The 22,759-nt window shown below is 37.4% G+C and overlaps 1 protein-coding gene across 5 annotated transcripts in view; it reads right to left on the bottom strand.

Moving 5' to 3' along the window:
* Positions 1–20,801, bottom strand: part of LOC124413757 (protein doublesex) — a 48,001-nt gene extending 27,200 nt beyond the window's left edge. For 2 of the 5 annotated variants that reach the window (XM_046894505.1, XM_046894504.1), the window contains exons 1-2: positions 20,262–20,799; positions 18,794–19,040 (exon numbers count right to left, since the gene is read on the bottom strand). In XM_046894505.1, coding sequence (XP_046750461.1) covers positions 18,794–19,040; positions 20,262–20,537 — 523 coding nt within the window. In that variant the 5' untranslated portion in view covers positions 20,538–20,799. Of the gene's footprint in view, positions 1–18,793; positions 19,041–20,261 lie in introns of all 5 variants that reach the window. The other 3 variants (XM_046894506.1, XM_046894507.1, XM_046894503.1) reach the window with 3 other exon arrangements.
* Between the last annotated feature and the right edge of the window lie 1,958 nt (positions 20,802–22,759).

Raw genomic sequence — 22,759 nt, 5'->3', positions numbered from 1 at the left:
AAGAGAACGAGTTTATTTTTTCGACGCACAGAAAATACCGGCCAGCTTTTTTTTTTAAATTCCCTGAATTTTTCTGGTTTTCCCTGCGCGCAAAAACCCCATCAAAAGCGATTTATCCGGATGTGTATTTCATTCCGAGGTGAGAATATCGACACATTATTAAACTCTGTTAGAATAATTGAACTAAACAAAACGTCCCGGCAATTCCACTTCATATTTGTTACATTTCTGCTACTGAATATGACGCAAATTTTTTTATCCCAACATTTGATTCGTCGTATAAAAATTTACTTTGCAACTTTCACTTCTTGCTTACTTAACTAAATCCATTATAGAAAATGGTTAAATCAATCCAAAACTTTCATTTTTTTTCTAATCGTATCGCGTCGCATTTCGCACGCGGAGATGACGAAGCGACGGTCGATTCTCTCGAGTGTGCGTGGCGCAAAACGACAGTGAAAACCCGCGGTTCGTCCTTCTATGACACGGTGTATTAGAGTCGGAGACGTCCAATGGGAGCCCGAGCGGTGAGCGGCGAGGCTCCGCCCACAACATCCGGAACTCTTTTTAAAACGGAAATGGCTCCTCCCGGCGTCGTTCGCGGCTGATCCGTGAACGGAATTGGGGAAAGAAGCAGGAAGACGCGTCGCGGCGGCGCGTTTCGGACTCTCAGGTGCTGCGGCTTTTTGCTTTGCTTCACGTCGACGTAGCGTCGGAAGCACGGCAGGCGTATCGAACGGCCGAGGCGTCGGCGCCTTCACCGGCGTTTCGGTCTCCTCGGGCGCCATTTTGCTCCTATAATACCAGGCGTAGACGGGATCGGACACGGGGAACGAGGCGCGGGACGGCCGACGAGGAGGAGGAGGAGATAGTGCTGGTCCGGAATTCGGTTTTACACGCTCGACGACGCCGATGACGTCGACTACGCAGGTCGAAGAATCGAGTCCTTGTCGCAGGGGTTGACGTTTCGAATTTGGTTGAAAAGTTCCGGAAAAACGACGGATCCGGAATTTTTTGGTGGCGGAAATTCACGTTGAGAGATCGAACTTTGAGGAAAAAACGAAGTTGATGGCGGGGGCAGAGGGGGGGGGGGGGGGAGGGGGGGGGGCAAATTTAGAAGGATCGATATTTTGAAGGATCAATTGGTCAAAATTTTTATTTTCGAAAGTGATGCTGTGATTAGAATGACTACTGATCAGTGACACTATTGAAAATCAAAATTCGAACGATTCATTTTTTGATATTTTATCTTAAAAAAATGAAAAAAAAAAAAAAAAAAAAATTAGAATTACCAGGGTTTCCAACGTAAGAATATCAAGAATTCAAAACCGAGAAAAATTAAAGCGGCTAAATTTCAACGAGCCGGAAATTCGCAGAACTGAAAATCTTCGATCATTCGGAATTTCGATGTTTCAGATTTTCAAATTTTCTCATTTTTGAGGTTTCTAGCAATTCAGGGTTCAACATAATAAATCCGTAATTAAGGCTTGTGAAAAAAACGATAAATTGTTGTCAAAATTTGTCAATATATGTAGTTTATTATATTTTTGAAGTATGATACGAATTCCAGCACGCAAAAGTTCTTCAAACTTTATTTATTTTCTTACCTCTTTCGTTATCGAAATTCAAATAAAAAACCACTCAAGTAGATATTTAATTGTCAATTCCACTTATTGTTAGTAACCAGTAGCAATAACATCATCATAAGAAACGTAAATTATCATAAATCATAGTGAAGCGTAAAAGTCATAACCATTGATGTAATAACAGACAGAAAACAACATTTTTCAACGATTCAAAAACCACCAAAAACCATCGGAGGTGATAGGATTTTGACTTTTTTTTTTCTTTATTATATTTTCACTTTATTTCAAAACTAACAAAATTTCGAGTATACCTGTCATCCAATAACATCGCTTACAGTGTCGTTATTTATTCGCAGGGTCAGAATTTTCGAAAAACAATCGAGGAACGTTCAGCTCGATATTCAGCATCCGAAGAATGATGAAAACTGGAATTCTTCTATAAGGTAAGAAATGTATGCAAAAATATCGTTTATACAACTCCACAATGCACTGCTCCGAACCTCATATAACATATGGCGAATTCGAAGAGAGATGATAGTAGACATAACATAAAAGTTCTGGATTTAATTCCAATTTTAAGTAGCGATAAGTTTCCAGAAAAATGAAAAAAAAAAAAAAAAAAAAAAAAAACAGTTTTACAGTAAATAAAATTCCCATTTGATCAACAGGTGATAAAAAACTTTTTGGAAAACTTTTTTTCACGCAATCTTGTGGCGGAAATTGGAACTAAATCCAGTCACGTGAGTGTCACGTTATATCTATACCGATGATATCAGTTTGTCTAAACTTCTTCGGTTTGTTTAGACGGCATGGCGTCGTTAGAGAAAAAAGATATGAAACGAGATGTGCGTAGTCACGTAATTGCTATATACGACCAAATGGCACGATTAATTACGTGGCGTATTAAATATCGGCGCATGTGTTTGGTTTGCGACATGCAGAGTATATATATACGTTATGCTTTTCATCGCTCGCCCCTCGTGCGATCGTGGCGATCGATCGATCGATCGATCATCGAAACGATGATTCGTTCCGAGAAGAGGATCGAACGCTTGTGCAGTTTTCGCAACCAAGTCGGAACGAATCGGTTTGATTATTCCACGGAGTCGTCGGACGAGGACAAGGACGAGGACGAGGACGTCGTCGGAGTCGTAACACCTACAAACTTTCCAAGTTTCCCACATGGGTTCGTACATCCACAGCGCAGCGTAACGTTTGACTGCTGCGTGGGTATACGTCGTACGTCGCGTCGCAATACGCGACGGCATAACCAAGAATGGCGCAAAGCCGTTCCTCCGCAATTTCGCTTTACGACTTTCCGTCGCCAGCAGTCTGTCAGTCAGCAGGACCGCAATATCTGCAAGACTGCCTTGAGCTTTTCACCCGAATCTTGATCTCGCGTTCTTAACCCGCAGGAATGCCTTCATCGAAACAAAGAAGCTCTTGAGACGTCCCCATGGATCCTCGATACGAACGAAACTTAACCTCGAAACTGGGTTACTCCAAGCTCCGTGGATCATTGACGAATTTTTCGTGGGAACAAAAATGGCGATTGCATTGCCGGAGTGGAGGATAAAATATAAACACTCTACAAAAATTGCAATGAAAATGGCGACCATGATCTACGGATCTTAGGTTCGAACCACTTAGAGACAAGGTGGAGCACAAATCTAACGATTCCAAATTAATTCCAAATCCTAGAACCCTTTCTATATAATAACAATTAACGGACATTATTCCACTACTCAAAAGTCGTCAGGAATTCGTCCCGAGTTGGCTTATCGAGTCACGTGAATTCCGTTATCGGACACTCGGGAGTGGCGAGTGTTCTTGTGCTTTTCGTAAGTACCACAACATGTCGAGAGAGGCGAAGCGACTGGACTTCCGGTCCTCCGACAACAACTCGGCCAATCGCTTCTGGACTAACAAAAGCGGGCATTAACTTCTCGGAATTATCCGCGCCACAACGTAGCCACAATATTATGCCATGATACACTTACAGTGTTATTGTTACTCGCTGCTTGGCGTATCGCTGTTGCACGTTTAGTTGGCAACCCTCTCCTCCTTGGGTTGTTCAGGCTTTTTCCGCTTCTTGCGAGCGGAGAATTTACACTCGACGATCGGCAGGCGATTTTTTTAATCTTTTTTTACAAACGTTGTTCCAAAGGTTTTGACCTTTTTCAGGTTTACTTTTGCAAAATTTGGAAAAAAATTTTACAGATTGGTTACCACTCACAGAAATTGGCCAAATTTTCACAGTCGCACGGAATGGATCGAAGTATCCGGTGTGATGCCACTCGGCGGTGATGAAACACACATTTTGAGCCCAGTCCCATGAGATTTGATGGTGAAATGACGAAATGGCAGCTGATCTGGTTTTCGATTACGAAGTACACCGAAATCTCATTTTGGTGACATTTGTTACCGACATTACACGCATGCCGGTAATGTATGCGTGTAATGTCGGTAAAAAATTACCGGCAGGCGTGAAAGATCGGTAACAAGTCTCGCCAAAATGAGATTTCGGTGTTCTTCGTAATCGAAAACCAGATCAGCTGCCATTTCGTCATTTCACCATCAAATCTCATGGAACTGGGCTCAAAATGTGTGTTTCATCACCGCCGAGTGGCATCATACCGGATAGTTCGATCCATTCCGTGCAACTGTGAAAATTTGGTCAATTTCTGTGGGTGGTAACCAATCTGTAAAATTTTTTTCTAAATTTTGAAAAAGTAAAAAGAAGCTTCACTTTTTGCCAAAATTATGCAATAATTGCCCAAGTTTCACTCTGATCGCTTGAAAATTCTGTAAATTTTGAGGGACATTCGAAGTTCCGCGATCTTTTGCATCGTTGAACATTACGTATATAACAGCGAAATCATTAAAGCCGTGAAACTCTGCTGAAGAGGATCATCGTTCAATGAGGGAAACCTGATGAGCGCGGGCAAATCGCGATGTGGAAATGAGCCTCGATCACCGAAACTACAAACGGGAATTTCAGTTTTTTAGAATCAGGTTGCAGGCACAGAGGGAACGACGAAACGAAGAGACACCGAGGCTATTGGATCTGCGTGTGATGCAGAAACGCGCGGTGCTTTGTAGCACCGATACCGTTGTTGTTTACCAGTGTAACGGAACTCGATCCTCTCGTATCCGTGACCGATCTGGCTCAAACGCATCTGCAGCTCGACGAAACTTTCAATTAAAAATTTTGTTGATTTGCCCCCCCCTCTCCCGACCACCACACCCCCGGGCTAACTCCCAGCCACGATGCACATGCAGCCGCTTCTACGCGAAGGTATCTGTTTCCGGTTGTGTTTCACATTTACGCGTAACCAGAAACTTCGAGTGGTCTTTTCAATTCGTCTAGTGTACCTTGGAAAAAATTCTTCATTGGAATGTAAATCGATTCCTAGGTACATAGTTAAGAGGAGGGTATATAGCTTGGATAGTTTAAAATCATACTCATTTCTAGGAGTTTTTGTTTTAAACGTAATTAAAACAGAGAAATTTGAATTTGAGAGATTTTTTATTTATGGATTTGAAAACGTTTTAAAATTTTTTTAGTTTAAATTAATAACGAAATGGTGACATTGCGCATGTAAATAGAAAATGACTCTGAACTCGAGGACTTTTACGAGGACAGATAGAGAAATTTTGCTTTTTTAGTTAAAAACACCTTTTCGATATCGTAATCGAAATAATTTTTCAAACATATAAGATTATGAACAAAAAATTTCATTTCTCGACCAAAAAATAGTTGAAGAAATTTGTATAAAAAAAAATTTCGGATCGAAATTCAAAAACCTAACCACGAGCTTGAGTCGGTAGACGAGTTTTAAAGATTGTGTCAAAAATTCAAATCGATCGGATAAAAATTGTCACTGAAAAATCTGCGCCACCGGATTGAAAACGTGGTTCTTCGCTACTCGTACGCGTTATGACGCCATTTTGTTATTAATTTCAATGAAAAAATTCTAAAATATTCTTAAAACTACAAATAATAAAGCCCTGAAAATCAAATCACCTGTAAGTGTTTTCATTTTTTTGAGAGAGAGAGAGGAAAAAAAATACTCCCAAAACTAGATATGATTTTAGTCTTTAGACCATGCATTCGAACTGTATCCTTCAGAAGTGAAATTCAAAGCTTTTCAAATATTCGAAAATCAAAACTAGTATCGACAATGAGACTCGAAGGTGGATTGCAAAGCGTGTTTTCAAGATTCACGGACCAACTTTTATTTCAACCTTTCGCGGTATTTGAGGTATACATACTCGTGTATGTTTCCAAAGACGTTTCGCGCAACGCGATATCGGAACATTGGAAGAATGTCTGGGATTGCAGAGTTCAGCAGCTATTCCAGTGCAGTGCAGTGCAGTTTTCAGCTTGCAGCCACGTTGCTGCTGATGTGCGGCTAGACTGCAGCAGTTGAGAGAAATATATAAGGATCACTCTCCGTCGTTTTACGACTTCGGCATTTCGGAAGTTGTAAAATTCTCCACCGTCGTCGACTGTGCGGATAGCGTAGTACCGAACCCTCTTTTTATCCGTCTCTCTCTCTCTCTCTCTCTCTCTCTCTCTCTATCTCTCTCTCTCTCTCTTCTAACCAGGGCTGGAAATCACATGAAAGCATTCAGAGGTAATCGTCGATCGATTGCGATTTCGAAAAATGAAAAATCGACTGAGAGCAGCTGTCTTGTACATTTAGTTTTATATATTGTATACGAATATTATACTCATAGAATATGTTTCTTTGATTTTTTTTTTCCGTCATATCACGAATTTTACAGACGAATCTCGCAATGGTTGTACAAAAGATAGAAGTTCATTCGTTGAATTGAAAAATTTTCATTTTCATTATACATATTTTAAAGAACTGGTGAGAATTTAGATAAAAACTTACGAGTGAGTTGAGAATTTATTCTTTTTTTTTTTTCGTTATTTTGTCGCGAGTTAATTAGCACGTGGAGTATTTGTTGAATAAATAAATTCGTAATCTACGATAAATTTCTCGGAAAATGTGAGAACTAGAAAATACTAAAATAATATTGAAGAAGAACTTCAAACCGCTTTAGAATGGTCAAAAATCTAGCGGACTCGTTCGATTCCACTCCACAATGTCTAATAAATTATATTCAAAACACAAATATCATCCAGAATTCTTCTGATTGCAAAACATCGTTGGTATCGTTAAATATTTACACTTTCAACATTGAATTATTTTTAATTTTGAATGTTGAACTGCTCGTTAAAAAAAGAAATCTAATGTACAGCGAATTTGTTGAAAATAAATTCATGAGGATCTAAATCAAACGAATGTAACGAAAGTCTCAACACTTCTATCGATCTAAAATGGAAAATCGATGTTTAAGCTTCTGTTAATATGACATTGAGAAAAATTATTGCAGTTTAGGCTTTTAAGTAAGTTGGATAAATTTCGTAATGAAAGGGCGATTTGATCACAATAAAATTTACGTGTCAGAGACACGAAGAAGAATTAAAAGGATAAGAAGAATAATAAGAATAAAAGACTAGGATTGCGAGTAGGAAGGAAGAATCGTCGGGGCGTCCTTCGGCCGATTTTCTTTAGTCCCAACCCCCGGCTCGCGTTATAAGAGCTGAGAAGCTCGTAATATTTTTACGATGTTTTTGTAATGGGGGAATTCTAAAAGAAAGTGACAGATCATTTAACCCTGTGCCTCGTAAACTTTTCCTCCCGGCTCCCGATGCCGCAGGATGCAGGGCGAGAGTCCCGGGCTCGCTAGACTGTGACCGAGCGATTTTACTACCCTTCGTCGTCCTCGCCACCCTGCTTTCCTGGCTACCGGGGGAAGGAGAGACGGCGATTCCCTCCGCCTAGTCCAGCCGCTCCTTAAATCTCCCGATTTTCACCGACAAAGGAATTAAATCGCAGGATGCTGGGCAACGATCGCGATAGATAATTTGTCAAAATATTATATGATTTGGGATTGACGATTTTTTCGGAAATTAATTACACAATAAGCTTTAACTTTTATCGGTGTTGGCCTGATCGACAGATTCGTTCATCGGGTTTGTGCCGATCTCGGTATCGATTTTGTGTCCATAGAAATACCAGAAGGTAGATACGATTTTAACTAGTCTCTGGCTATAGTTCTAAAAATTTTTTTGAAGATCGTTGAAATTCGTGTAAAATCGGCGGTGAAATATTTTTCAGTCTCTGAGATTTTTGGAAATCGGCTTCTAGGCAATCTGAAAAAATTTTAGAACCTTGCACCGATCGACTGAAAACAATTTGGAACCAACTTTGGAACTTGTGTAAATCGTTTGCAAAATTTGTGAAAATCGTTAATACGTTTGTTCGTCGGTTTTAATACTTCTGAAAATCTCAGAAACATTTGTACATCGTTTGGAAGTATTTTGAAAATCTTTTGTCATTTCTACAAATCGGTTGGAAACAATCTCAAGATTATTGCGATATTGTTAAATCGGTTGCAGCAGAGGTGAAAATTGTTGTCAGAAAAATCGAACAAATCGAACACACAAACACATATATCAATCCGGTGAAAATCATTGAAAAAATAAGCCCCGCAAAAATCGGTTGCAAATTTTTTTCAAACATTTCAAAACTCTGAATCGGTTCAAAAAAAATCGTTCAAATTTCAATAAATCGATGATGGCGATCTCTTATTACCCAAATCCTTAGAATTTGGAAAAACGTGAAAGAAAAAAAGTAAAAAATCGGCAAAAAATCGGCTGAGATTTTAAACCGCGAAAGATACGAGCGAGGGTAGTTCGCGGGGGTTTCGGATGTCGAACCTCCGTTGATCCTCACTCCTCGCTTATTGCGTTAGCGTGCAACGCCAATCCCTCATCTTACTCCCTCTCTCTCTCTCTCTCTCTCGGCCATGCGATGGCCAAACCTCACGTCCAGAGTCCGCGGTGAGTCACGACGCAACTCGACGTTCCCCCCTCGTCAACAACGCCGCCCATGCGGCTCCGTTTACAAATTAGCTGCTTATGCGAAAAACGATACCCACCTACCAACAGCTTCACCGCGGGACGACTTCTCGGCCGCCGTTAGTTTGTAATCAAATTTTTCTCTCTCTTTCTCTCTCTCTCTCTCTCTCTTTCTCTTTCTCTTTATCTTTCTCTTTTGCCTCAAAGGTTTGCCTTCTTCCTACTCGGTACGGTATTTTGTTCTTGTTTTATAACATTGATTGAGCAAAATGTAAACCCACATTCGATCAGGATCTGATATGTCCGATCGATATTAAAAGACGATTTGTCTGATTTTCAAAATATTCACCCTTGTAAGGGCGTATCAAGAATGTTTTTTTTCTTCAATAAACTTAAAAATTTGTACAATCTATAAATTTATGGAAAAGAATAATTTTTCTTTCAAGCCCTTTTGGCTTTGAGAATTTTTTTTGCTTAAAGCCAAAAGGACGTATGCCAAAAAAAAAATTTCCATTTTTTCCATAGATTTATACATTATACAAGTTTTTAAGTTGATTGAAAAAAAAAACGGTTTTGATACTATCTTTTGGCATTAACTAATGCGATATGCATGTATCATCGATTGCAATAAATCGAATTCCGATCTGCGTCTATAAAATCTTATCAACGATATTCGAACATTAAATATCGATCATTGATCATCGATCGGGTTTTCCGATAATTTTGACCGGAAATTCGATTTCCTAAATTTTCTAACCAGTTCCGTTATGATCCCTCAACGAGAAAATTTCTCAGGGCAATTCAGAACTGGCATATATTTTTGTTGATCGTCAAGCTTCTCTTTTATCGCCGGTTTTATACGCATCGAGTATCATAATCGATGAAAGCCACGTTTGTCTCCATATCGTCTTGAAATGAATCTCAAGAGCCATTCTCTCTCTCTCTCTCGCTCTCTCTCTCTCTCTCGATTTCACCGAGACTTAACCGTGGAATGAAATCTGTTTAACCGATAAATATTTCACCACGTCGAAGGGGGACGAGGATCAGGAAGCAACGCAGCCTCAAGTACGATCGCTATCGACGGATCGTTACAGTCGGACTGTTTATACGAGTCTTATGCCTAAACGTGCCGGCCAATTGAGACGTGAAAATCCCCCGAGAATGCCGAACGTGTCGCCGCTGGGTCTCCAACAGATTTTCAAACGCCCCGCGAGTCTACACCGGGTGTTCGAAAATTTAAGGGGCGATACTATATACCTACTTTCCAAACACGAGGATCATGCTCGAGAACCATTTTCTCCGATTTATTTGAGAAAAATTTATTACTTCAACGCCAGCTTTGAAACGACATTTTCTGTAGTCAAGTAAATAGGATTTTTTTGATTAATGTTGGAGTTTTTCACTGGAAATAAAAAAAAAAAAACAACAATGTAGAGAAAACACTTTTTCCTTCAAATTGACACAATTTTTTGTAAAAATTAATATTTACGATACATCCTACGTAATTCACTAGATTTTTGCATCTGCTTTTCAAAGTATTTTCATTTTTTCTTCTATTTTTGGATTTAAAACTTTCAATATTCCGAATAAGGTGATAAAAAAAAAAAAAAAAAACATTCATTCAAACATCAAATGATTTTGAGATGGTCGGAATTTAAAACTGATCGAATTGGCGTGGAATATCCCATATATTTTTACTCCAACCGGGTAAATACTTTGGCTTTGATTATGTTGATAAACCACAGACCGCGGTGAAAATTTTCTAAGTACAGAAGCTACGCAACGAAGAAGGGAAAAATATTTCTTTGAAAAAAGTTGAAGAAACGTGCGAATCGCCGCGAAACAGCGGCTGAAAGTATAAAGCGCACGGATAAGAGGGCACACGTCAACCGTCTTTATCCGATTGTTTATACACTGTTTGCGCGCAATAAGAGTTTGCTTTTCGCTACAGCACCGGTCAGTCAGCTTCTCGATTTGCTCTTCGAACTCTTCTCCACGGTGACAGTCGAGCCATTATCCACGTAGAACTAATCGCAAACTTATTGCCCTGCGACTGTGTGCATTTCTGTGTGTTTGCGCGTTGCGTGTTGCGCGGCTTTTTCGAGTGCGCACGACGCCGATAAAACCGTAAAACGTTTCCGTCCTCAGAAGCGGCCTTAAATCCACTCGATGCTAAAAGGCGGAAGAATCGAGGTTTAACGATGACCCTTCGTTTTTTATTTCTCTTCACGTGTTTACGCGTGTTTTTTCATTCGACGATTTGAATTTAGCGCGCAAGATTTCCCGAGGATACGCGATTTTTACGCCACCGTCGCGTCAGGCGGCGATCAAAATTTTCTCACCAAACCGGGAAAACTGGGAAAAGTCAGAAAATTATGATGAATCGTAAAGAAAAAAGTACTTTTTCTATAAAACGATTTCAAACTTCAGCTAAGCTAACTTTTTGGAAATGGTATCGTTCAATTTTTTATTATTTATGCGAAACGAATTTTTGTTTTTTAGATCCAAATTTATGTATTCAAAGTGCGCAACTTTGGTATTTTTGCTTTTTAAAAGCTGCGCAACATAACCCAAATTTCCTGGAAAAATGTCGGAGTTTTTGAATTTTGAATTTTCTGACGATGAAAGTCAGAGAATTTTATGGAGATCGAGAGATGGAATGACGTTTCAGGGTTGGTACAATTGCAGAGAATTTTTTTGAACGAGTTTAAAAATTTTGAGAAACGAGTATCTACTGTTTTTCAAATTTCCTTCCCGACCGTTTTACTCTAAAAAAAAATTAGCAATTCACTTCGCCGTCATTTCTTCCAGCGATTTTTAAATAGTCTTTACTTTTCACGCCTATCTACTTTGTTCCGCTAATAAATAGCAAAGTGCCTTCGAGCAAAGTCTGCACTGTCTCGTCTCGTCAATCCGATTTTACGTCAACGACGACAAAATATACAAAGAAACCTAAGCGCGTCGATAAATCTATGCGTAAAAATTCATCTCCGACGTCGTAACGCCTGTAATATATCCTGTATATACGAAGTACCCGGCTCGATGATCCAGCATGATCCGAGGGGTGCGAACTGGGTGGATAAACGGTTACACCCCTGACGCCATAACGCGGCGGCTACGAGAGAGGAAAGGAACGAGCAGTAGACACGTCGTCGTCGGGGAGACGTTAAGGTCGTTAAAAATTTAACTTGCCAAAGGATCGTTCGAAGCTGCTGCCGTTTTGCCGCAAGTTCGAAAACCGACTAGTTACTCGTATACAATCGAATTTCAAATAGTCCTCTAATTTTTTTCTGTTTAAATTTAATTCATACACACGAGTAACATCCTCTATAAACTGAAACACGTTGCGGGGACATAAAAATGTTTACAAAGCGGCAAAAAAATCGAGGACGAAAAGACGCCGACATCGAAGTCAAAAATTATGCCCCCCCCCCCCCCCCCCCCCCCTATTACATTTCATTTTCTGGTAGCAATTCATCCCTCAGGCGAAGGGCTAATAGATTTTTTACGCGTCGTTGAGTAGTAGGAAAATAAAAAAAGAAATAAGGAAAGGAAAGGAAAAGAGGGGGGGGGGATTATATTTACGAGCTGTTTAGCCAGAGGCACTTAAAATTTTAGGGGGGGGGGGGGGGGGGGTCGGTGTATATTGGTCGGTCTATTAGGTTATGTAAGGTTTAACACGCGTTAGAATTTAGGTTGAACGAAACTTGAGCGGTGAAGTACAGAGAAACAGAATTATTGTTGGTTTTATATGTTCGACATTGAAAGAGAGAGCCGAAAAACGTCGTAAAAACGTGCCGCAGAATAGAAAAAGAGACGACGCGACGCGACGGGGAAATAGGGGAGCAGGACTATTGCTTCGACACGCAAAGGTGAAGTTACAAAATAGATTTCTATTATTCGAATAGGAAAGTTTCAGGTCAGAATTGATCGTTAAAATTATCTTATATATGTATGTATATATATATGTTCGAAATTTTTAAACACAAAATCGGTCGATCACGAAAAATGGAAGCGGAATGAAAAGAATAAAAAAAAGAAAGAAAGAAACTCTTGATCACAAGATTGATTCGAAATATTTTCGAAAATTTTTAATATCACTTCTGTTATAAATTTCATATTTTAAAATTCTAAAACAAAAACGATAAAAGAAAATATTGAAAACCTTAGAATTTCTCAATATTATTTATAAGACTATAGAATTATTTCCTCCCTGGGAAAATATTTTTCATCTTATCGCAATATTACAAGTATAATCAGAGTACAAATATATATATATATATATATATATATTTATAATATATGTATTATAATACGTCAGAAGGGTCTGATGAATCTTTGCTAATGTCGACTGATGGGCGGGTTATTAAAAGACCCAAGTCAATGGCGCGCGATTCAGACTCGTAAAAGCGCAGAGCTTTACAGCCCCATATAACGACCATAATCACCCCTGGATCCAGAATTCATCCCCTGATGTTTCCTGCTTTCGATCTACCGAGGCGTGTACGCGTACGTACTGCAGTCGGAATTCACCGAGGCGTCAGACACGCGGTTCACATCGTGAAGCCGAAGGTAGAAGCCAAAGTTGGCAGAAAAAACTTTTCAACTTTTTGGAAACAGAAACACGCACTTTAATTTTATCCTCCTAATTCTATAAATGTATTGGGGGGTTAAATAAGGTTTATCAAAAAAAAAACTACGACAACAACATTGCAGACATTATTTTTTTTCGAGTTCACCAAGTTTCGAATTGTCGAATATTATTATTACTCGAAATGATCTTCAGATCGAACATTCGCAAGCAATTCGCAAAAACAGGAATTGGCGTGTTTAAAAAAAGAATCGCCCGAAACTTGCAGATGAATTGATTAACACTTTCTAAGAAATAAAAAATTTATCGACCGGTTTTTGTTTCCTGAGCAAATTCGCAGAATTGGAATTATCGAAGATATCGATTATTATCTGGCGGCAGTTATTTCGGACTATTTCTGAAAAAAAAATTTCCTATCAAAATATAGATTTCAACTTATTTCTGAACAACGATATTTTTCCCGCGAAAGAAAATTCGACCATTTGAGACACCAATTCGACACTTTTTTTTTTTACTACTATTTGGGGCTCGATGACCTGAAAATAAAAAAAAAAAAAAAAAAAAAAAAACCACTCACTTTTTTCATTCAAATTCAAATTAGTTAAAAATTAAACCTCAAATGTTGCTTGAACTCAATTACCGAATATATCAATAACCACTCTCCAAAATAGATAAACTAACGGAAGATTTTTGTCATAAATTTTGCACATTGCTAAAGATCAACTGATCAATTTTTTAAATTCCTTCAAAAATCATATTTTTTCTCACCCTCTTCGCACTAACCCCTTTAATTCCCTTGCGGAGAGTAATTTTCTACATTTCCAAAAAATCGTACGCCAGCAAAGAAGAAAATACAAAAATTCTAGGATACATGTTCGAATTCCCCGGTTTTTTAAGACGCATCCAAATTCCCTGACAATTCCAGATTTTCCAGATTTCCTGATGACGCCAAGACACCCTGAATTACACTACACTTGCCGCGTAGAACTGATTTTTGTAGAATCTAACCACATTTCATCGTAGTTCTTAGATCTCCGAATATTTTCGAAACTAGAAAGAAAGAAGGAAAGAGAAAGGAAAGAAGGCAATCAGTAGCAAATGAGGCATGGCGGGCTAATTTCTCGGTGGTCAAGAGGAAACGGTTAAACGCCCGAAAGCGTGTTTCGAGGGCAGAACTGCATCCATTCTTTGGGATGCTGGAGAAGTAAGAATGTCTTTAAAACGCGCGTGTATGGTGGATTCCGTCGTAAACTGGACGCTCGTTCATTTCGAGTCGCGAGTTGGTCAGTTTAGACTGTCGGTCGCTTTACGATTTACGATTTACGATTTACGATTTACTCCCGCGTCTTGTGAGTTCGGTTATAAGCGGGTTTCATATCAGACCTCGGTAATCACCCTCCCGCCAATAACCGTCCGGGGAAAAAATCGTCGAAACGTTGCTGACCGGCCGAAGTCAGAAGCCAGAGTTACTCAATTTCGCTCGAACAATGTCCGGCTTGTCTGCCTTTCAACCCGGAATTGAACCGTCGAATAAAGGAGCCGGTGTGAGTGTAGATTTTCGAATACCGACTAGGGTGTCCCTTTTTTAGGGTGTTGACGAATCTTACCGCCCCACCCCCAAATCAACTTTAAATAATTCGAAAACAATTACCTAATTTTTTCAGATTTTTATCTCAATTCTAAGACAGTTCGTTTTGTGGTCAAAGTTTTTTAAGGAAATAACGTGGGAAAAACTTTTTTTCTCAGTATAGATTTTATTGTAAAAGTAATAATGTTTAAAAAAATTTGTAACCGTCAGGTTTTAGTCGGCATTAGTGCTACCGTCTGGCAAAAAAATTCACATAATCATATCACGCAATCTCGACGAATTGCAAACCCTCGAAATCTGACTTTTTTTGCATTCAGAGGAAGTGCAATTCGTCTAGATTTTGCTGGTATCGCGATGTAAATTTTTTTACAGACAGTAGCACTAATGCCCACTAAAACCTCGCGGTTACAGATTTTTTCAAATATTATTACTCTTGCAACAAAATATTATACCGAGGAAACAAGTTTTTTCCAAGTTATTTCCATAAGAAACTTCGATCACAAAGCGAACTGTCCTAGAGTTGAGGTAGAAATGTGAAAAAATTAGGCAATTGTTTTCGAATTATTTGAAGTTGATTTGGGGGATGGGGCAGGAAAACATTCTATTTGCGGCACCCTTTAGAAGCTAAACTTATAAATCCCTCTGAATATAGTCCACCACGATATCTGATCATCAATGAAATTTCAATAATAATAATAACAACCACAATTTTCCTTGAATCAGAAATCGTATGTACGTTTTGGCGAAAAATTGGCGAAAGAAAGAGAGAAAAAAAACTATGCAGATACACGTTCGATTAACCGACGACGACGTTGCGTTGCGTGGCTGACGTCTGGAAATGAAATCTAAGTAGAATAAAAAGAAAAAGAAAAAAGGAAGCAAGAAAAAAAGAAAAACTGAGGGGGGGGAGGGGGAATTGCTTATAGATAACAAGTGAATAAATAACAAGGAGGAGACAATGATAAGGTCAGCAATAACGGTATTAATTACGAATAGCATAATTGGCAGTAATAGATATATATATATATATATAATTATATTGAAACGTTATAAGCATGGCAGGCATGTGCCGTGGACGTCGAACAATGAAGAGTATTGAAGCCGAATCGCGGGAAGACATTATTGCAATCTGAATTGAGAATGTGATCAGTGTCCCTGGGAAAAAGAGACTCGTTATTAATAATAATATTATGAGAGTGGAATCCAGAAAGTCGCTGAAACAAAACTCGCTTTTTGTTGAAAACCGAGGCTGCAACGAGAGCAACAGGCGGAGGCGAAGGCGCCTATTAATATACTCTCTTTCACTTATCTCGCGACTAATTACGACTCTACAGATTACTCTGTCAACTCTGAATCCTTCGTCGACGATCCCAATAATTTTTGTTTACTCTGTATTTTAAAGCAATTATGAGCCTCGAGTTGGTATTGCCGGGGGAAATAATTAGATCAACATTTTTCGGTATTGTATTTTTATTAATTGTAAGCGATTGTTAGAAGTGGTTTTATTTTCGAAACGTAAATTTCTTTTAGCTTGTTTTATCTTCCTCCTATATTGCGAAATAAATATTCTTAAGAAATTTTATTCCTTATACGATAATCTTACTAACTTCAAAATCCTAAGTAATTTACTGATTATTATTCATACATTCTTTTAAGCTACGTTACGTCGTGGTGAAAATTTGGGAAAAAGTAGAAAATAAAAGAGTCGTTTTTACGAATTTTTACGGTAGAATTTCTTTGCATTTTTTTTTTGTTTTTTTTTTTTTTTTTTTTTTTGTTTTTCCTAATTTAGAAAACAGAAGTATAAAAAAACGATGAGTATAGAAAATCATAATGTACATAAAAACGTTTTGACTTTCTCTACTTAAACCTTACAAAATTTTGTCTATTCTACATTTCAACATTGCATATAGGTATATACATATATTTTAAATATTGAATAAAATAGATTTTTGCGTTCTTAAAAATACTCTGACCATTCTATTTTCTAATCGTTCCACATTTTAATTTCAATTACAAGAACAAATCTATAACTTACTGTCTATAGATCGAAGTTTAGAAAAATTTCGACGTTGTGTTAATCGAATTTCAAATTCCATTTCGAAATAATGGAATTTGCTCAAGTGGGAAAAAAAAAAATACAAAACACATAAAAAAAAAAACTGCCAAATCACCCCTCGAAATTTATGACCTTGAAGGGTAGTTTCACCCCCTCTCAAGTGTCTATTAGGAGATTTGAAAAAAATTCTCGTCGCTTAGTTTCTAGTCTGCGATAACATATTACAAAAAAAAAAAAATAAAGAAAGAAAGAAAGAAAAAAAATCAAATCAGAGAGATCGACCTGGGATACCTTCCTTGTCAGTCTCCCCTTTATCGACGAATCTCTCTCTCTCTCTCTCTCACTCAGTTATCTCTCTACCCACATGACACTTGAGCGAGGGATGAGAGGCGGCAGGTTGCGAGGGTCGGGGTTGCTTTAACTGCTTTGAACGGGGGAGCAACAGGTAGGTCAAAGACCCACTCGAAATATTGTCACCACATAAAGTCTACGTATATACATGTGTATATACATATACACAAGCATATTTTCACCGTAAACGTTTCCACTTGTTATTATAAATATGCGCGCATCTTTCATAATAAGACAAAGTGTCAAGATTTCGCAATTAAAAATTCACGACAGACACAATTTACTTATCTGATAATTATTTTTCAATATAAATATACATATAAATGATTCTAATTTCTTTCGCTAGACTTTTCTTCTCTCTTTTTTTTTTTTTTTTTTTGCTTTGAAAGAAAAAAAAAAAAACAACAACAAGAAAAATAAAAAGGATCGCTGCATAGATTAACATTATTTATTTCTATTCGTCATTACCGCAAATCGTGCCACATGTATGATAATTCTAGATTTCCGAGTAGGTACGGAGGGAACGATGGACAGTATTGTAGTATGACTAGGTACATCGCATTATGTACCTGGATCGATTAGTCATGCATGCAGCGAGTATTAAGTAAATGCATGGCACAAGCACAAGCACAAGCACAAGCGCTGCGAGGCCTGAGTTGAGTTGTTGTGTTTTCCGCGGGTCACGAAATGGCAAAAAATGAATAGTTATACGCGCCTATAATATTCTTCTTGTCTGTCGTAAAACGAGGATATATAATATCATCCACCTTATCATACGCGTTTAATAGCATTGAAATATGGTTGAATAGAATTCCTTTTTTTTTTTTCTTTCTTTCTTTCTTTTTGCTGTCGTATAAATAATCAGCCATTTTTTTCTGCACAAGGTGTCACGGAGGTGAAGAATTAAATAGAGAAACTAAAGGGGGGGGGGGAAATAAAACACTATCGAAGAAGGAGAGAATGAAGTAAAAAATTATTCACGTAGTCGTCTAACAGTCCTGGACTTCGCACGTTGATGATTTTTTTCTGACTTCTGTTGACGAATTTTTGCCACCCCACCCCCTAAATCAACTTCAAATTATTAGAAAATAATTACCTAATTTTTTCAGATTTTTACCTCAATTCTAAGATAGTCCGTTTTGTGATCGAAGTTTCTTATGGAAATAACGTGGGAAAAACTTTTTTTCTTAGTATATATTTTATTGTAAAAGTAACAATGTTTAAAAAAAATTGTAACCGACAGGTTTTAGTCGGCATTAGTGCCACCGTCTGGGAGAAAAATTCACATAATCATCTCACGCAATCTCGACGAATTGCAAACCCTCGAAATCTGACTTTTTTGCATTCAGAGGAAGTGCAATTCGTCTAAGATTTGCTCGTATCGTGATGTAAATTTTTTTACAGATAGTAGCACTAATGCCCACTAAAACCTCGCGGTTACAGATTTTTTCAAATATTATTACACTTGCAACAAAATATTATACCGAGGAAACAAGTTTTTCCCAAGTTATTTCCATAAGAAACTTCGATCACAAAGCGAACTATCCTAGAGTTGAGGTAGAAATGTGAAAAAATTATGCAATTGTTTTTGAATTATTTGAAGTCGATTTGGGGGTTTGGGCGGCAAAAATTCGTCAACACCCTAAATTGGATGAATGAGAAATGAGAAGAAACTCACCGTTTCGCCGCTGCGGTAAATACGAGGCGGGGGGGCCGTGGGGGTAAATGGCGGGCAGTTTTTGCGAGGGTGGTATCGTCACGACCGGTCCGCCGATTCCGCTGTGCCCTCCGTTGCTGTCGTGATTGCTCACCGGCGATCCCCCGCTGCTGCTGTCGCAGCTACCCTCTAAACTCGATCTCTCGGGTTGAGGCACCGATATCAAACGATCGGCGACGTCCACAACCACCGAACGAGGGTCCACCTGCTAGGAAAAGGTGCGTTAAGATCACCGCGTCTCCGAAAGTCGTGCGGCGAGACTGCGATTGTATTTCAAAACGACGAATGAAAATTCGCAAATTCGTAAATTTGCAAAAAAAAAAAATTTGCACACTTTTTCTTTTGCAATTTTTCTAGCCTCGTCAGGAAGACAGGAGACTTTTTTTTTTTGGCACACTTTTTCACTAAAATTTTTTGCAAATATTTTTGAAACTTTAGCTAATTATTACACAGTGTTTCTATCAACATTTTTTCAAAACTTTATCTGCAATATTTAAAAAATCTTCGATAATATATCTTGATACTTATTCATTGTACATTTCGAAAATTGATTTGCAAACTTTTAACATTATTTCGCAATTTATTATCTGGCTAAATCACCTCGCTAATTATTTTCTTTTTATTTTGCAAACTATTTTGCAAACTTATAAGAATTTTTAACTCTACGTAAAAAATTGTTGACACAATTTTTTTTTTTTTTTTGTTTTTCATTTTCTTTTCCACATTTTGCAACCTTTCGGTAATTATTTGCAAAATTTAGATAACATCCTGGAAACTCTTTTGTGACTTCGCGAAAATTTCGATAATGTTTGGTAAACTTGAGGTATATATATAACGTCTTGCAATTTTTCTGTTCAAATATTTGTCAAATTTTCTCTAAACCGTTGCAAAGTTTTTTTTTTGTCAAACTTTTGTAAAAATTTTACAAATTTCCGGTAGCTAATACAATGCAAATTCTGTGTTCGTTTTTTTATTACACTTTCCAAATTTTTTGTCAAATTTTTTTCCACACAATTTCAAAATCTTGGAACACGTAAGTTTTCAATATTTTGCATGCGAATTCTTTGTTTTTTTTTTTTTTTTTTTTACACTTTGCAACTATTTTTCCACACAATTTGCAAAATTTTTGAATACGTTTTGCAAAGTTTCAATATTTCTCATGCGATTTTTTTTTTTTTGTTTACATCCACACTTTGCAACTGTTTTTTCACACATTTTGCTAAATCTTAGAATACGTTAGCAAATTTTTAATATATCTAATGGGAATGATTTGCTTTCTTTACACTTTGCAACTGTTTTTTTTTTTTCACACATTTTGCAAAATTTTTTCGCGAACTTTGAAAAATATTTCTCGCAGCAGCGCCGCGCGTCTTCCGACACGGTTCGGGGGGGTTAAGGATGGGATCTTGAGGAGCAAGGAATTACTAACTTCTTCAGGCCCTCTGACCCTGGCTTCGTCCTGGGCTTGGGCTCTTCTCAGCGCGGTTTGCAGCGCCATGACACGCTGCCGTTCCGCGGTTAATCTACACTTCTCGCAGTTACAGCTACGATATTTGCAGTATCTCTTGTGACCCTTGAGGGCTATTTTTAGTCTATGATTCCTACAACGGGCACAATTCGGTGGCGTTCTTGGACTGAGCGCCGCGTTTGACGACGAGGCACTGGAATCCATTTGACCGCATAAAATGTCCTCGTTGTGATCCATTTTTACCCGATTTTTCTTGTGCTTTTTCTTCCTCCTTTAAATTTTCCTTTCTTTTTTTTTTTTCTCAATTAAATTTATATCGCGACGGAAATTCAAAGATTCGCGCGTTTAATAAATTCTGTCCATTTTAACGAGGACGCGCTTTTCACCGTTTTTTATCTTTTACTTATTTTTTATATCACAAAGCAGGTTCAATTCGATCGATTTCTCACTTTCACTCACCATCGTCAATATCGTCTGTCTCATGGATTAACGATCTTTTTTTTTTCTTACTTTTTCTTAATCGTTATTATCGTTCATTTTTTTTTTTTTTTTTTTTTTTTTGATTTATTTATTTATTTGTTTTTTTTTTTTACACTCCAATTGTGGTAAAAATAATCCTTTTGCAGCGTTGGTGATTTAAGAAATTCTCCAACCGGTCTGCGGGCGGATCAGACTTCATTCTGACTTCTTTCTCTGCAACAGAAAGTAAAGAAAAGAGATGCAATTAATTTTAATCGGTCATTGTTAAATTTCTTTTACTTTTTTTTTTTATTTTTTTTTATTTTTTTTTTCACACACTCTACGTATCATGGATGAAAATTTTTTGAACGCGATTAGCGCGACGATAACGAACAACAACGGGGCGAGATAAAAAAAAAAAAATCAGTGAAATGTATTCAACGAAACGATAACACATCGCAGCTTGATGATTATCGAAGAAAAAATAAAATAAAATCAATTATCGACGAATCTCGATCACTGATTTATCAATAAAACAATGTATCGAGTACCTCTGAAGATTAAATCCTTTAAATGAGAATTTAAATTAAATTCAATTCAATGAATCATCGATGATAAATCTTTTCATTTTTTGATACTCTGAAATCCGAAAAAAGCTAGTGAGAAAATAATTGAAAATCATGTCTGCATAGTGAAATAATTATTTTTTTGTTCTAATAATAATTTCGAAAAAAAAAAAAATCAATCAAATCTCAAACAATTGTCTTATATGTATAAAAATTTCATAAAAACTTCAGGTGAAAATATGAAAATCACTCAACCACAGGTAAAAATCAAATATCCGAAATTTTTTCGACTTTATATATATATATATATATATCCAATCCCAGACCACAAACATAACCTATAAAAATTCTTTTCTATTTTTTATTCTCACGATAAATTACAACATGTATTTAAAACTATTTACGTGCGAAAGTGCATCAGGTGATGATGCACTTGGCTGCAGAGATAAATACCTACATACATGTATACATATATATATATATATATACACGTATCTCTATAAATATATATATATACACATATTTGCACGCCTTCGTCTTTAACACTATCAATTATAGGCAACTTAAATTTTATCATCGCTCATATACTACGTAGCAAAGCAATGCCGAGTGAACAGAGATCGTTTCAGTCTCTCTTTCTCTCTTTCTCTGTTTCTCTCTCGGTCCTCGCAATGCATGCATGCATGCATGCAGCCAGACACTTTGACGTGACGCGATGGGGGGCGGGGGGTAATATTGCATGTATATATTTATATATATATATATATATATATATATAGAGAGAGAGAGAGAGAGAGAGAGAGAGAGAGAGAGAGAGATAATTTTAATACATGTACAAATTATGTACTTATACACGCGGATGTAGGTACACTATATATATATATGTATATCTACACCGTAAATATAGCTCGCTTGGTTGTTGGTCGCTGGTTCGTCAGCCTTGAGAAGAGTTAAGTTCTCGCAGATTTTAGAGAAGAAGAAGAAGAAGAAGAAGAAGAAGAAGAAGAAGAAGAGGAAGAGAAGCTCGCGCGATTCGTCTCGTGGAGAAGCAGCAGCAGCAGCAGCAGCAGCAGCAGCAGCACCGACACTCTATAGAATATATATGGTATAGCCATATAGGTACATTACACATGTAGAAAAGTGGCTATAACGGTATACTTTGGTATTCTGCATACCGAAATCATTCGCGATATACATATATATATATATATATATATATATATATATATATATATATATATATTATACTTTGGTAAAGAATATCTGTGTTGAGGAGACACGATGAATGTAATAAACTCGCCAATTTCTGTAGAGATCGGTTTTGGCTCGATTATATGTATAAATTAAATAATGCAGTTGTTGGATATGAAATTTTAAGAGTCTCGCAAAGCGGAATCGTTGAATCAAGTTCACGTGAATTTTGACAATTTTTTA

Source organism: Diprion similis, chromosome 13, assembly GCF_021155765.1.
Source record: "Diprion similis isolate iyDipSimi1 chromosome 13, iyDipSimi1.1, whole genome shotgun sequence".
Lineage (NCBI taxonomy): Eukaryota > Metazoa > Arthropoda > Insecta > Hymenoptera > Diprionidae > Diprion > Diprion similis.
The sequence above is the reverse complement of the archived record's forward strand: the minus strand, read 5'-3'. Positions and strand labels throughout refer to the sequence as shown.